The sequence below is a fragment of the Ambystoma mexicanum genome, chromosome 8, assembly GCF_040938575.1.
Source record: "Ambystoma mexicanum isolate Mex_15411 chromosome 8, UKY_AmexF1_1, whole genome shotgun sequence".
Classification (NCBI taxonomy): domain Eukaryota; kingdom Metazoa; phylum Chordata; class Amphibia; order Caudata; family Ambystomatidae; genus Ambystoma; species Ambystoma mexicanum.
In genome coordinates this window covers 1,513,902,922-1,513,917,033 of record NC_090929.1, presented here as the reverse complement: position 1 = coordinate 1,513,917,033, position 14,112 = coordinate 1,513,902,922, and the positions used below count along the sequence as shown (strand labels likewise).

Genomic DNA, 14,112 nt, shown 5'->3' with positions numbered 1-14,112 from the left:
TTAGGGTGTTCAATACTAAGTGAAATAAAGAACCTGAACAGTGATTTTACAATTTAAATTAAAACAAACAAAAAAAGAACGTGCCAAAGGTTAATAGCAGTTTCCATGTCCATCCAATGCTCAGTGTACCTCCGAGGTCGACAAGGCATCTTTCGCCAGTTTTTGGTCATTGCTTTGTGTTCCGTGCGTGTTCGTACTCAACATTTCCGCAGGAATGCTGTCGTATTTACCAGCTTGTGGCACTCAGTGTATGGCTATAGTACCACCAACACCACTCACTTTGCAGCTTTAGAAACTGTCTTCAGATCACCTTGAATAAATAATATCTCTGGGCTCTAAAATATGGTATATCTAAATCAACTTTATTCACAATCACATTTCTCACTTTCACAATGAAGAGTAGTTTGAACTGAACACAGAACACTTGACAATGACAATAAATAAATGAATTTTAAAACATTGATCAATTGTGGTACAGGTTCCCATAATCTGTCGCCTGTAGACACATGAAACATTTGAAAAATACAAAAACAGAGAGCGAGTCCCCAGTCCACACCTTTGAGGCATGATCCGGTACTGGCTGACTCGAAGAGTTTGGTCCACAGCAAAAGCAAATCTCCACAATCTATACACCAAAATCTTTCATAGAAATATAAAAACACAATTCACAAATCAAACAGTAACCCTTTTTCAGTAGACCTCTATGGCAACAATGTATGCAATACTATAAAGCCTAGGACCTAGGTCAAGAAAAGAGACCAGCAGCATTGAAAACTGGACTAGAGAAATGTCAATCAATTGTCGAATACGTTACAGTACATGTTATGAAACGAATGTTCTTAGAATAGGACTTACTGTTCCTGTACTAGTGTCTTATTCTACTCAGCTTATTCTTTCAAAGGGATTCTGAAGCTGCACTTTGCCTATACAGTATGTATACAGTGGGAGAACAAATAAAATGCACTCCTGAGTGTAATGTTAGTGGGTTGGGCTATAAAGGGCTCCAGGTCACCAGTCTGCCACACTAGAAGGGTAAGAACGTTCCTATAACCGTGGCTATGAAGTATTTTATTTGTGTGGTCAAGTGGTACCAACTGTTGAAAGGTTTGCTAAAAATAGCAGCTATTACAGAGCTCTAAGAAACATGACACACTCTCTTTCCTGGCATAATGTTGGTGGACCTTTTTCCTCAGTTTCACATCACTCACCTATCAGCCTTCTGGCGGCGAAGTGTGCAGTATGAAAAATGGATGTGTCCGTTGTTCAAAGACTACTTGAGAGCGGTTCATGTTCAGGCTGGTAAAGAATGGTTAGAGGGATTTGCATCTAAGATGGATGCATGAAGCAAATAAAGGTTTTTCCAACTAATTCCCAGAACAAATTCAGCTTCATACTTCATGGCGAGATGAAACGTTTATTGGTGTAAGCAGTGGGTCCAGATTCATGCCGTAGCAGTAGTTTATTACTGAAGCTGTCACTGCAATCAGTGCAAGCTTGCTGTGATGGATGCAAATATTCCTTTTAGCCCTATTGCCCTCTTAAGCATGTGGTGGATGTTTGATATCTGCTGCTAATTTTAAACCAAATAGCAATAGAAAATTACTGAGTCTACTGAAAATAAGGTATACATCATACATTTCTTTAAAACATACATTATTGTATTGCTTGCTGTTCCCAGGCGTCATTTATACAATTACATGTTTCACATGATTGTCACTTTTTTAATTCGTTGCTTACAGGACTTGAAATGGAGAAAGGATGGCATAAATCAGATATAAAAAAGCAATTTGATTGTAAGTTAAGGCGTTTCAAACAATGTGTGGTTTGATTTCAGCATTAATACAACCACAGTCAACACTTCAAAGTGTTGGGCTAGTACACGGCTTGTAATCCCTTTGTCAGAAGTAAGCCGGACATGAAACATGTACTGTGGTCAGCAGCAGACTCATTCAAGGTCACTGTTGTGCACTCCCAGATGGCCTAACAAGCCAAGCATTCCTAGTCAGAAATGCACCCACAGAGCAAAGGGGACAGGTCAGAGCAATGCCATTCAATGCCCTTAGGATGCACATAAGCACCATCATAATTGTCTTGTTTCGACACATGGCTTATAAATAATTTGTTGGTGTGGTAAAATGAAGAGTCCCCTCCCCCAAGTGCCGTTGACACCTGGCCGAAACATTATTTTTTAATGGGACTCATGTATAACCTTTTAGATCCAACCTCGCTTTTGTGATGCTGACAGCTACTTAATATGCATTTGTGAAAAACTAGCAGACACATAAAAGGCAATTGCAACATATTTTCAAGCGGTCAGATGAGTTGTCCAAGCCACAGTAACGTATTGATAGCGAATTCCCTTGGTCTCAAGTGCAGTTTGTGGTCTACCATGTAGACAATCATTTTTAGTATTTGTCGCTGTTCTTTCCATTGTGTCTGCTACTCTTGCTCACATCAGCCCTTGCCTCTTTACAACACACACTCACACCATCACAACAGAAAAAAACACAGTAATTGAATTACCACAATCTTTTCTAAATGTTATCATTTACCTCTCAATTAAGCTATGCAGTACATATTATGGCATTTTTTACAGCATACCACAAACCTCATAATTAGCGCCTCACAACACTGCATTTGTGGAATAGTGTATGCCCAACATCTCCTAGTGTATTATTTGTAAAAACATTGATTGCTCATACTGAACTGAGAGCTATCTAGCTGTATAGCGAACCACCGCAAAAGTGTAACTTCCCAAAAACGCTCATGTTTAAACAACTTAAATGCAGTGTTTTCAAAGAGGGGGATATAATTGGCCAAACAGATGTAGTCCTTAAAGTAACATTAAAATTGTATTGAGCTACAATGAAATCTGCATAAAGCATATCCCTATTGTTTTTAATGTGTGTGGTGTATTAATAGCAGGTGGTACAATCATAATGGTGACATGTTTTCAGTATTGCATTTCTAAAGCTAATGTTGCCATTATGTAGCACAGTAAATAACAACTTAATCGTGTCCAATATGGTGCAGATTTATTTGGTGGACAGCCCTAGTTACCTGTAACAGTTAATGACAGATGTACATATACGTGGTAGGAATATATGTTATAGGCCATGTCCTTACTTCTGGGAAACAAATAACCGGTTGGTAACATTTTGATTGGTACATGTCAAAACCCATCACACCCCATCGCCACAATCTGTTTTAATGAAATTAATTTAAGGTTTCCACTGGGGAAACTAGAATGTATTAATTGACAGAAAAAACATGCTTAGTTGAGATAAGTGTGGATCATACAGGGAGACTCTGAGGGCCTCATTGAGAGTTTGGCAGTGTGGTAAAAAATTGTGGTAATGCAGTGGAAACAGAGATAGCACTGCATTACCACACCGCGGAACCGGAGGTAAGGAAGAGGAAACACCTCCAGCACAATGCTGGAGGTAATTCCTCCACCTTACCACCAAAAAACAGCCAAATCAGCAGTATTACTGTTGGTGATAATACCACAAGAGAAAGTGGTGGTAACGGTAATACCATTTGGTGGTATCTCAGTAGTATTACCATGTGATGCCACCCAACTAGTAACACAACTGTTTATAAGGTATCAATTAAAATTGATAAAGACATGGACTGCCCATCACCATGTGTCTAATGGAGATGTCTCTTTGAAAGGCCTATGTTTATCATATGACATTGGTCAATTTAGCTAAGACCAGGGTTCTGCAGGTCCAGTAGATGTTTAATTCCCCATAGGAGTTTTAACAGCAGCACTGACTTGGATTTCCAGCGACACCACAGACAAGTCACTCCTGGAAAGCTGTTAAGCTAACGCTGGGGATGCCTCTGTCCTCCTGAGCCCTGCAGGCAGTGCTCAAGTTGAACTATTTCCATTTGTGACTTACTTTCTTTTTCCAGTCAAAGAGACTGCTCCTTTTATGTTACGTTTATTTTTATTTTATTGAATTTATATAGTGCTTTCCCCAAAGTGCTGAATAGGAAGGAGAAAATAAATGGTACAATAGAATGCAAAGGCAATGTTACAATGCAACATTAAGATGACACCAACAAATGTGCTTTGAGAGAGGAACGGAAAAAATACAAGAAGTTTGCAGAAGAAACAGACAAGGGTAAAATATTCCAAAGTTTAGGGGCCATTAAGGAGAAATTAAATTTACTCATCGTAGTGACTAGAGTACTCATAGTCCATAGTTCCCTTTTCTCCATCAATGTGGGGCGTACCCCAACATGGGGACGGGACCGTGACCTTTAGCAGTGAAACATTTAGCTTCCCCTTCAAATTGTATTTTTGGTTTATTACAAAACTTTCATCATTCCAGGGAAAAAAACAGTTCATATATCATCTTTCATCTTTAAAATCCCCAATACATTTAAACCATTCTTATCCACTTCATTCTTTAAAATTTCACCTATGAATTTCATAGCTGCAAAAATCAAACTCCCGATTCTCCCCAATTATGAGCCTTTGCCACCATTCCTCAGCTGATAGAGTCTCTGCTTCTTTAACATAGTACTCCAAGTATCTTCCTCTCACCTAATGATAATTCCCCAAAACCTACCACAAGGTGGTATAATGTTTTGGTGATACCCTCTGTTCCACAAAATCTACATATTGGAGACGGGCACTGTTTCCGGACATATAAAACTTCTCTCGTTGGTAGAATGTTCAAATAGAGTCTCATGGGCATGTCCCGGTAGAGGGCAGATGGAAATTTGGAAAGATACACCAGTAATTCATTCAATATGAGATCAAAAACCAATTTGAACTTTGATCTTTTATCCTGGGTGTCTATCCAATCCTGAAGTTTAGCTCTTTTTGTACGGATTAATTCTCAGCGTGTCTACTGAAACATCCAACAATTCCAACCAGGCCATAAATCCCTTTTGCCATGTGTCCAAGAGCCAACCCGAAGTTCCTTTCTTAGGGTTCCTCAAAATCTCAAACGGGATTAGATGGTTGACCATAATACTTTTCCTGAAAAAAAGAAATGGATTTCCATAATGCAATGGATTCCATCGATTGGAGTCCCAGCTCATATCAAATCGTAGCCACTGGCAAACTCTTTGGGAGCCTCAAAACTCGTCTCCAGAACCAACCTTCTAGAATTCCCCACGTTTGCCAAGGCAGATTTAACATAGCCTCGGCTCCATAGGTTAACACTAGGGCTACTTTCTGCTTATACAAAATTTTAATTGGGGTAGTTGTATATTTGCCATAACGTTTATGTAGGGCCACCAATCTCCTACTCTTAGTTCTGAGGGTAAAATACCACCCCCCTAGTTTATATTCTGATTGACCAAGGTCCCCAGGTACATGATCAAATCTGCTTCCGGCACTCTCTCTCCTCCCAGTGTCCAATAAAATCCCCCCTTTTATTTTATCCTCCCAATTTGGGCAGCTGTTAATACCAGGAGTTTAGACTTTTTGATCTCACATTGGTTTCCCTTGTATAAACCATGAACTGATTTAATCTATGCTGCAGACCTATTGGAGTTTGGTCCATCCTGATCAGGTCGTCAGCGTATAGAATCCAAGGAATAGGGTGTTGATGCAGTTTCAGTGAGAAGGCATTGATAGCGCCTTCTGTGATTGAGAGAGATCATATATATATATATATATAAATTAAACAAGGTAGGGGCCAATGGACATCCTTGTTTTAGTCCCTTATGCGTGTACATTTTTTTTGTTAACAGCCCCTTCCTTGTCATTCTGACCTGAATAGATGTTCCGGAATACAGAGCCCTGATTGCATGCACCAAATACCTTGGTCATCCCCAGCTATAAAGCTTCCCCCACAACCCTTCTCTGTCAACACTGTCGAAAGCCTGCTCTAAATCAATCGAAGCCAGATAGTAACAAGACTTGGATTTCATTGCCTTCAGCTTCAACGGGTTTAGGAGGAAGAGATTCAAACTAGTGCCTAGCTTCTGGTTAGGTGCAGCCAAGAGGACGTCTGCGTTGACATGCCACAGATACAGTCCTGAGATGGAATAACAGTGCTTTCCCAAAGACTCGAGGACCTTGTCCTCCCTGGAGAGACAACTGGAGGTGGCTCCTGTGGAGGAAGACCATGAAGACGATGGTTTAGAATATAATGAGGCCGCAGTCACCACTGAAGAATGTGGCTGAGGGTGGGAGGCCAGGAGGATTGTCTCCCCGTCTGTCAGCCTGAACGTGCTGTCCAACTTCTTGTTCATCTGGGAATTGGCCCTGGGCTTCTCCCAGACCTTTTGCACCACCTGCAGGACATCCTTCTGGAGAGGGATGCCAGACCAGATTGTGATACGCTTACCCAAGACCTCCCAACTCCTGTAGGGCTTCTTCGGGCAGAGGGACTCCCAAGAACTCCGCCAAGCCCTGAAGGTGGCCATGAAAGGCCTTAACAGATGCCTAGGGTTCATCGTCCTGGGCGTCATCATCCTCATCATTGTCCCCCTTTTTTACAGACTGAGGGGAGTCTGGGCACCCTGGGACACAGGTGCTAATGGGGTCCCCCCTAAACCCGGCACCGAAGACAGGTCCAATGGCTGTTGAGGGGGAGGCACTGCTGGTATAGGAGGCGGTGGAGGGGTCTGAATAACCGGAAGGGCCTGGACTGGGGGAGGGACCAGCACTGGAACTGGCAGCGCTGGAGGACCATGAGGAGTACCCAGAGGAGGGGGCTGGGAGGCGCCAACTGCGGGATGACCTTCATCATATCCTTCAGGAGCCCCTTCGTCTGAGAGGAATACATGAGGAAGAGGAAGCACTCGAAGAGGCAGTACTCACTAGCCACCGGGTCCGTAGGGGCTTGGTCCTCCGAGGCGCTGGGCCTACGCTTCTGGTCAAAGCACCGAGGCTCATGGGGCATGTAGCTGTAAGGCTGTGATGGGAAGATGTATCCCTGAGGAGACCAGAAGCCTGTACCGCACAATCCGATGCCGCTTCCAGAAGGAAGGGGACTGGGATCGTCTTGCAAAGCCCAATCAATGGGCAAAAGCACAGGTGGGCCCAGAGTTGGATCCAAGATGGCCGCCGGCCTGGCAGGCTCCACCATGTGCCCCTCTGCGATTCTGAAGCCTTGCGCCATGCCCTGGGTGGGAGGGCGCAAAGGCCCTGAGCCAGGAGAGGCCTCAGACACGGGGGAATACAGCTCAGGTCTTGCACCAGAAGCAGAAGCGTCGACCTCAGAGATCACTCTGGTAGGTGCTGAGCCCTCGGCTGGCGGCTGGCCGGTAGTTGTAAAGTCCTGACACATGTACTCGGAGTGAGCTCCGGTAGGCTGGACGCCCTCGGTGCCTGTGCCAGTAGCCGTTCTGGATCGAGCCAAAGACAGACTCTTGGAGGTGGCACCCAATGATCCCTTACCCCTTGGGGTTGAAGAAGAGGACGAACTTGATCGCCCTTCCAAGGAAAGCCTGGTAGGGCCCCTTAGCCCCTCAGCTTGGGAGCCGGTACCCTGAACGGCCTCAGGTGGGCCCCCGGAGAGCCCGGAAGATCCACCAGGCTCCTTGGCTTGGGAGCCGATAGACTTAGAGGCCTCGGGCCTGCCAGAACCTGAATCCAAGGAACCGTTATCCATGGAAACCTGGGAAAGGAGTTGCTGTGCCGTAGAGCCGTGCTGAACAGAGGGCCTACCTTGTTTTGAGAAGAGGCCCTGGAGACAAAGTCCTTAAGGTAGGGCAGAGGAGAAGTGTGGACGATCACCCTCCACCGTGACAACCGATTCTTCAATGCCCTGTGACTGAGAGCGCTGTAAGCTGAACATGAGCCCCAGTAGTGGTCGGGCCCCAAACACTCAAGACAGAGTGCATGGTGGTCAGAGGCCGGGGCCGAGGGGTCGCATGAGGCACATCTCGTAAATCCTGCTGCAGCCAACATGCGCCGGGGGAGGCGAGGCACTGAAGGGAAGTTAAATGCGTTTGAAAAAACAAAACAGGGAGCAAGCGGAAAGCTAAAAAAGTCGCTGCGCTGGCTGCCAGGCCTGACACCACCCATGTGGAAAAAGGGACTGAGGTGAGAGGGCCTTGGCAGGGCGTTCCCACGCCCGAGGCTGTGCTCCTGCGCGCTATACTAAATTTGAACGGGAAGCTCACATTTTCACTGCCAAAGGTTGCGGTACCGTCCCCATGTTGGGAGACGCCCCACAAGGATGGTGGAAAGGGGATGGGACATATGAGAAAGATCAGAATCAGAAAGCCACACAAGGAGGTTTAGGGGTAACTAAGAGAAGAGAACGAGTGGGTGTATAGAAAGAAACCAAGAAGACAGATAGGGGGCAGACAAACCGTGTGTACATTTAAGAACATAAGAACAATGCACAAGAAGTGGAATAATAAGACAAGAATCAAAGGAAAGCCAAGCAACAGAGTGTAAAGTATTACAAATAGAAGCTTCAGGGGTGAATATGCAAATAGCAAAGTTGTAGCTTGAAAGCAAGGGAACACAACAATAATCTGGGAGGCTGATAAGAATAGCTGAGCAGTAGTCTATTCTCGAAAAAAACAGAAGAAATTAGGAGTTTGGTAGCATGAAATGTCAAGAGAGGGAGAATTTTACAAATATTGAAAAGCTAAAAGCGGCAGGTCTGAGCAATGGGAGGCAAAGGTAAGATTAAAGTTGTCCTATTAGTCACCAAATCTGTTATTTGTTACTTCTCCCAGACTATGTTGGTTTTTGCTAAAGGTACCTTGACCTTGGTTTGCTAAAATGTTGGTCTGGATACCGTGTTTCTTTTTACCATGTTCTTTTTGTTTTAAATCATAATCTGTGAATCCAAAAGGCCTCTTTATAATGAATGTAAAGCTCTTTATACAAAAAACATAATCAGTGTATTTTATGTTATTATGTTGTATTACACGCTGGTAACCTAACTAGCATCAGGGTATCAGGTTTCAATAATTTGAAACAATGGAACGTATGGCTTAGCTGCACATAAAGGGGATGGGCATGATGTTAGGTTGTACTTCCTACCTTTGCATCTTTCTGTGTCAACAAAAATATCTCTGCTGTTTCTACTATGATGACTGCCTGTCATTCAGTGCTCGTCTGCCTACATGGGTTCCCTGTGCCTACAGGAAAGACTCTCCTGAATCTTTTTCCATCAGTGTGGATGGCAACTGGAGACCTCTTTGTCTGCAGGAAAATCACAGTTGCATCTTTCCAGGACAAACTCTGCACCTTCTGATATTGCAGGCATTGATTCCTGAAGGCCGAGCTCTCCTTCATCGGCTGCAATCACTGCTCTTTACACCTGCTCTTTACACCTACAAGGTAGGTTCTGTTGCATCATCTGTTACCAGAGACATCTCTGTCTGCAGGAAGTGCTCTGCTGCATCGTCTGTAAATGCAACGCTCTACTCCAGCAGATCTCTGACACCTCATGTGTCATCACATACCTTTGATTCCACAAAATATGCTTGGCTGAACAGTCTCTAATGCATGTCTTTTGAATATGCAGACAGTTCTCTCCTGTATTTGATGTCATATGCATCTTCTACCATCAGAACCTCTGCGCTGCAGTAAAAAGTTCTGCTACATTTTCTGCCAGCGTAAATATCTACTCCAGCAGAGCTCGGGTGCCTCATCTGTCACCACTCACCTTTATTTCTACAAGGAATGCTTGGCTGCTGGAAGTCCTCAAGCTATGCAGAAAGTGCCCTCCTGCAACTTATGCCATCTGCATTTTCTACCATCACAACGTCTTTGTCTGTAGTAAAGGCTCTTCTGCCTTTTTTGCCACCTGTGTCTACTTCAACCAAAGTCCTCTGTGTCGGCAGAAAAGGGTATTTTGCCTCTTCTGTCAACGCAACCCCCTTGCTGGACGAGCTCTGCTTCATGCCCTAGGATCACAGCTCTCCATTCTTTCAGGATACGCCTTTCTATATTTTCCATCATCACAGCCCTTCCTTCCTGTGGATTAAGCTCTGGTGCACTATCTGCCATTACAGCGCTCACCCCCTGCAGTACTTGATATGCTGCATCCTCTGGAATCACGCCCTCTACTTCAGTAGCACAGGATCAGCTGCATCTTCTGCCATCTGTATATTCTGATATCACAACACACTGCTCCGGTTCACAAGCTCTGATGTATCTTTACCCATCAGAGACAGTCTCTACTGCATTTTCTCCCATCGCACCCTTTGCTCCAGCAGGACAAGCTTCACAATATCGTGTGCCCTCACAGCTACCATTTCCTATAAGATGAACTCTACTAAATGTTCTGCCAGCACAGCCTTCTGTTACTGCCGGATCAGCTGTGCGGTTTCCTGTCATTGCTGCACTCATCTCCTATAGAACACGTTGTGCTAAATCGTCTAACATTTGCATATTCTGTCATCACACTTGATTCTCTTGCAGTTCAAGCTCAGCTTCAGCTCCTGATGCCATCACAACACTACACTACAGCCGGACTAGCTTTGCTCCATCTCCTGGGGTATGCATGTTCTGCCATCAAAATAAATTACTCCAGTGTTAAAAGTCTGGTGTTGCGTTTAGCCTTCGGAGCCCTTGATCCTGCTTCAACCTCTACCATCACACCCTTCACTCCTTTGAGACATACGACACTACTGTATCTTTGGGCCATCACAGTTTGGTGATCCATTATTCTGAGTTCTGCTAACTCCTCTGTTGTCTCAGCCATCAATTTCCTGCAATACATGTTCTGTTGCAGTCTCTGCCATCTGTATCATTTAGGCATAACACCCCTCTCCTCCCACAGAACTAGCTCTGCTGAGTCCTCCGCTGCCATCTACATTTTTTAACCATCACAACATTATGCTATTGCAGTATTTTCTGCCATCTTTACATTCGGCCATCATGGCACTCTGCCTTTGCCTTACAAGATCACTCACTCTCCATAACTCTGCCTCCTTACTAGTACTGTTTTACTCTCCGTTACACACCCACCCCTTTTTCCACGATGTAGGTGATATTAAAAAATGTGCAGAAATAGATGCACTGTTTTGATCTAGCCTACACCTAATTTTCTCAAATGGCATATCATTGTATGCAACGTAGAAAAGGTGAAGGTTCACGTGAAAAGACACTGCCTGTAGCAAGAAGGCATGTGATTCTTGTAAAACGGGGCAGAAGAATAAAACGTGGTCATGTCTTTACTGAAACAGCTAACAAGATTCTTTTTTTCAGGTGCCCTGTTTTATTTTGTCGTATGAACAAGGAATACACCCCTGTATCTAAAACGCCTTCAATGTCATCACTTTTATGAATAACCCGCCAAGCCACTCTAGGCTGTGAAAATTAAGGATATGAAACCATGTTATCCAAACCTTTCTGTAGGAACTGAAACCGACAGATTTAGTCAATTGAAATAAGTTAGAGTCACCAAATTCCAGGTGGAAAGAAAAACACCTGTTTCAGCGATCCTTAGCTTGTAATCACTACAATTTACACAGTTCCAATATGAAAAACTCTTAAACAATAAGTTGTCACATGTTTGGCCACCGAGTGCCAAGAGGTTGAAAGAACCTCTTTATGATTGCAGCACCCAGTATTTAAATATTGGTAAAATTCATAGATTGTTTTGCGACCCGGAAAGAAACATCATAAAACGACCTGCAAGAGGAACATTAGATTAAAATCCAGATATTTTGTTTCATTTCTGGGTTCTATTCAAATGGAGGTGCTGATAAATGTAATTAAAATCTTGTGTGTAACAAATATCTGTTTCAGCTCAAAAAGGCAGCGACTGTGTCTGATCCCGATTTTCTGCAGAACATGAAATGATTCTGGACTGAATAGCCTATTTTAAAAAATAAATACGTATTGACTAATGTACATTGATACACTGCCATATTGTCAAAGGTCACATTGTTCTAGCACACAACACACGTCATCTACTATGAACAGCCGCCTGACTACATTTCGAAGTGCTGATAGGATTATGGATTATTTGAAACATGGAATTCTACCCTTTATACTTTCAGAATATGAACAACTAATCAAACATAAGATATTAAATGCAAAAACGATTAAGACACTTTCTTGTTTTTCAAACAAATAAACTACTAAAAAAAGTGGGTTTATTATAAATACCTAAAAGTTGGACTTGAGGAGTGTACTTGTATGCATGTTTTTCTTTATTTTTGTCCACCCCAATCTCATACCTGAAGGATAAGGTTTATGTCAAATATTGTGGGGCTGGGGAGGGGGGGGGTGAAGTATAGCCTAGAAGGAGTTGGTGAAGGGAACAGAAAATACAGAGGTTAGAAGTCTGAAAAATATGCACTCTGGGAATACATGGCCCAGTGGGGAAGCTTCTTTTTATAGCCTGGTGCAAGGAATTTTTAAGCACTCGGCGAAGTGCTGTGTAGGCATCCTCTCACATGGCAAAAGGACTTTCATTGGTTCCCATATATTAATGTAACATTGATTTTCTTACAAGTATCTTATCAGAAGCTGTTTCTAAGATCTGTGTGTGACAACTGAAATGTTTGTAAAATGTTTCTTGTGGTTTTTAATCTTTCTTGGACCTGTGCTCAAAGCGCCTATTCCTCATCTTCTAAGCACTGTAATAGTAGGCGTTATTATTACCCAATGTATTTCCCCCAGCAGGACAGAAGAATGATGGGCTGAATCAGCTCACCAAATCCACCTGTGATTGATTGTACACTTCCATCTTGCTTAAAACCTTTTCATGGTATGCCGTTTTTGGCTGTGTATTTCCGTGGTGTGGTGGGTTTTAGAAGCTACCATCATTTGGGCAGCGAGGGGCAGGATGCAAGGGGATCACCATGCACTGAATGTGTTTGGTGATCGTTTTGGCGGAGGATTTCACAGCCCTGTAGTCTCTTCATGTGATTGGTAGAAGCCCAACCATTTATATTTGGCGCCATGAAAACCTGCCTAGAAATCAAAATAGATTCTCTAATATGAAGGAAAAACGGTGGATGAAACATACAACTCTTCCACCATTCGCCGCCACTATTCAAGTCCCAAAAAACGGATTATCTGAGGCATTTTACTTCTATTGTAGAAACAGAAGGACACAGCCAATGAGACGGCTGTCCTCCCTTTCAGTATATAAAATTGGTTTAAAGCAATACCATGAAGGAGTGTGCTGTGCACTTAACAGGGCGTCATTATAACATTAAGAACGTTTACATCTGGCTGGTGTTTTGAACATAATCAACCTGGGTTTCATATTTCTTTTTCTAAAAAAAGAAAAAAATCCATCCTATATCAAATTTACAAAACAACGTATAAAAAGTACCACAATACAACATTCACAGTTGAGGAACTCCCTTGGTTAAGGCCCAACATTCCAACCAGCCAAATGTATGCATCTGCACCTAAATTCCCTTTGCGCTCCTCTTTAGAAATACCTTCTTGGAACTTGCTCTCTTCCTCTAACTATCACTTCATGTCAATCCATGGCTGCTTCACTAGCACACAATGGTGTGTCCTTCGGGTCACTCCTTACTAGCTACCAAAAATGTAGAACATTTTGTGGGTGCTGCAGAAACGCGGCAGAGGTCAATTTTAATGTTTTCATGTACACGGACAATGCAAAAACAAGGGGCACAAAGAACTTGCAATCCCAGACTCCTATTGATTTTCGGGAGCCCAGGGGCCAAGGACTCCACTGCTGAAATGAGCAGGTGTGGGTGTCGAAGCCTACACACCCTGCATGAAGTGCAGCATTTGATTGCCAAATGATGCAGGCTATTGGCTTTTTTGGAAAGGCAAACTGCCACCTTCACGGGTGGGTGTTGGTCATCCTCCAGTGGAAGAATAGTCCTAGGAGCTTCGATAGGTTTTGATAATATCCTTGATGGCCCGTCTGCATATGGGGCAGCATGCATTGTCCATCCCCTTCAGTTTCAGCCCACAGGTGTAGCAGAGACACATGTGTCCACAGGAGTAAATGACAGCGTCGACCAGGTTCTCGTAGCAGATGGTGCACTCATCGCTCCAGTTTCTGGTGATGGGCAGCATGGGCGACTCGGGCATGCTCACAGGAGAATTTGGAGCAGTTCCTGTAATGTAACAAACAATTTTATTTGTCGCATTGAAAAATGGATCATGTAATAGTGAAGGATTGTGATGTACTTTTTGGAGCAATCTGCCAAATTAAACATATAAAACTGCAG

The 14,112-nt window shown here is 43.4% G+C and overlaps 1 protein-coding gene across 4 annotated transcripts in view; it reads right to left on the bottom strand.

The window, feature by feature from the left end:
• Window positions 1–341: 341 nt before the first annotated feature.
• The window catches only part of NEURL1 (neuralized E3 ubiquitin protein ligase 1), a 2,006,504-nt gene continuing 1,992,733 nt past the window's right edge, over window positions 342–14,112 (bottom strand). For all 4 annotated transcript variants that reach the window (XM_069611715.1, XM_069611712.1, XM_069611713.1 and 1 more), the window contains one exon: window positions 342–13,998. In XM_069611715.1, coding sequence (XP_069467816.1) covers window positions 13,760–13,998 — 239 coding nt within the window. In that variant the 3' untranslated portion in view covers window positions 342–13,759. The remainder of the gene's footprint in view (window positions 13,999–14,112) is intronic.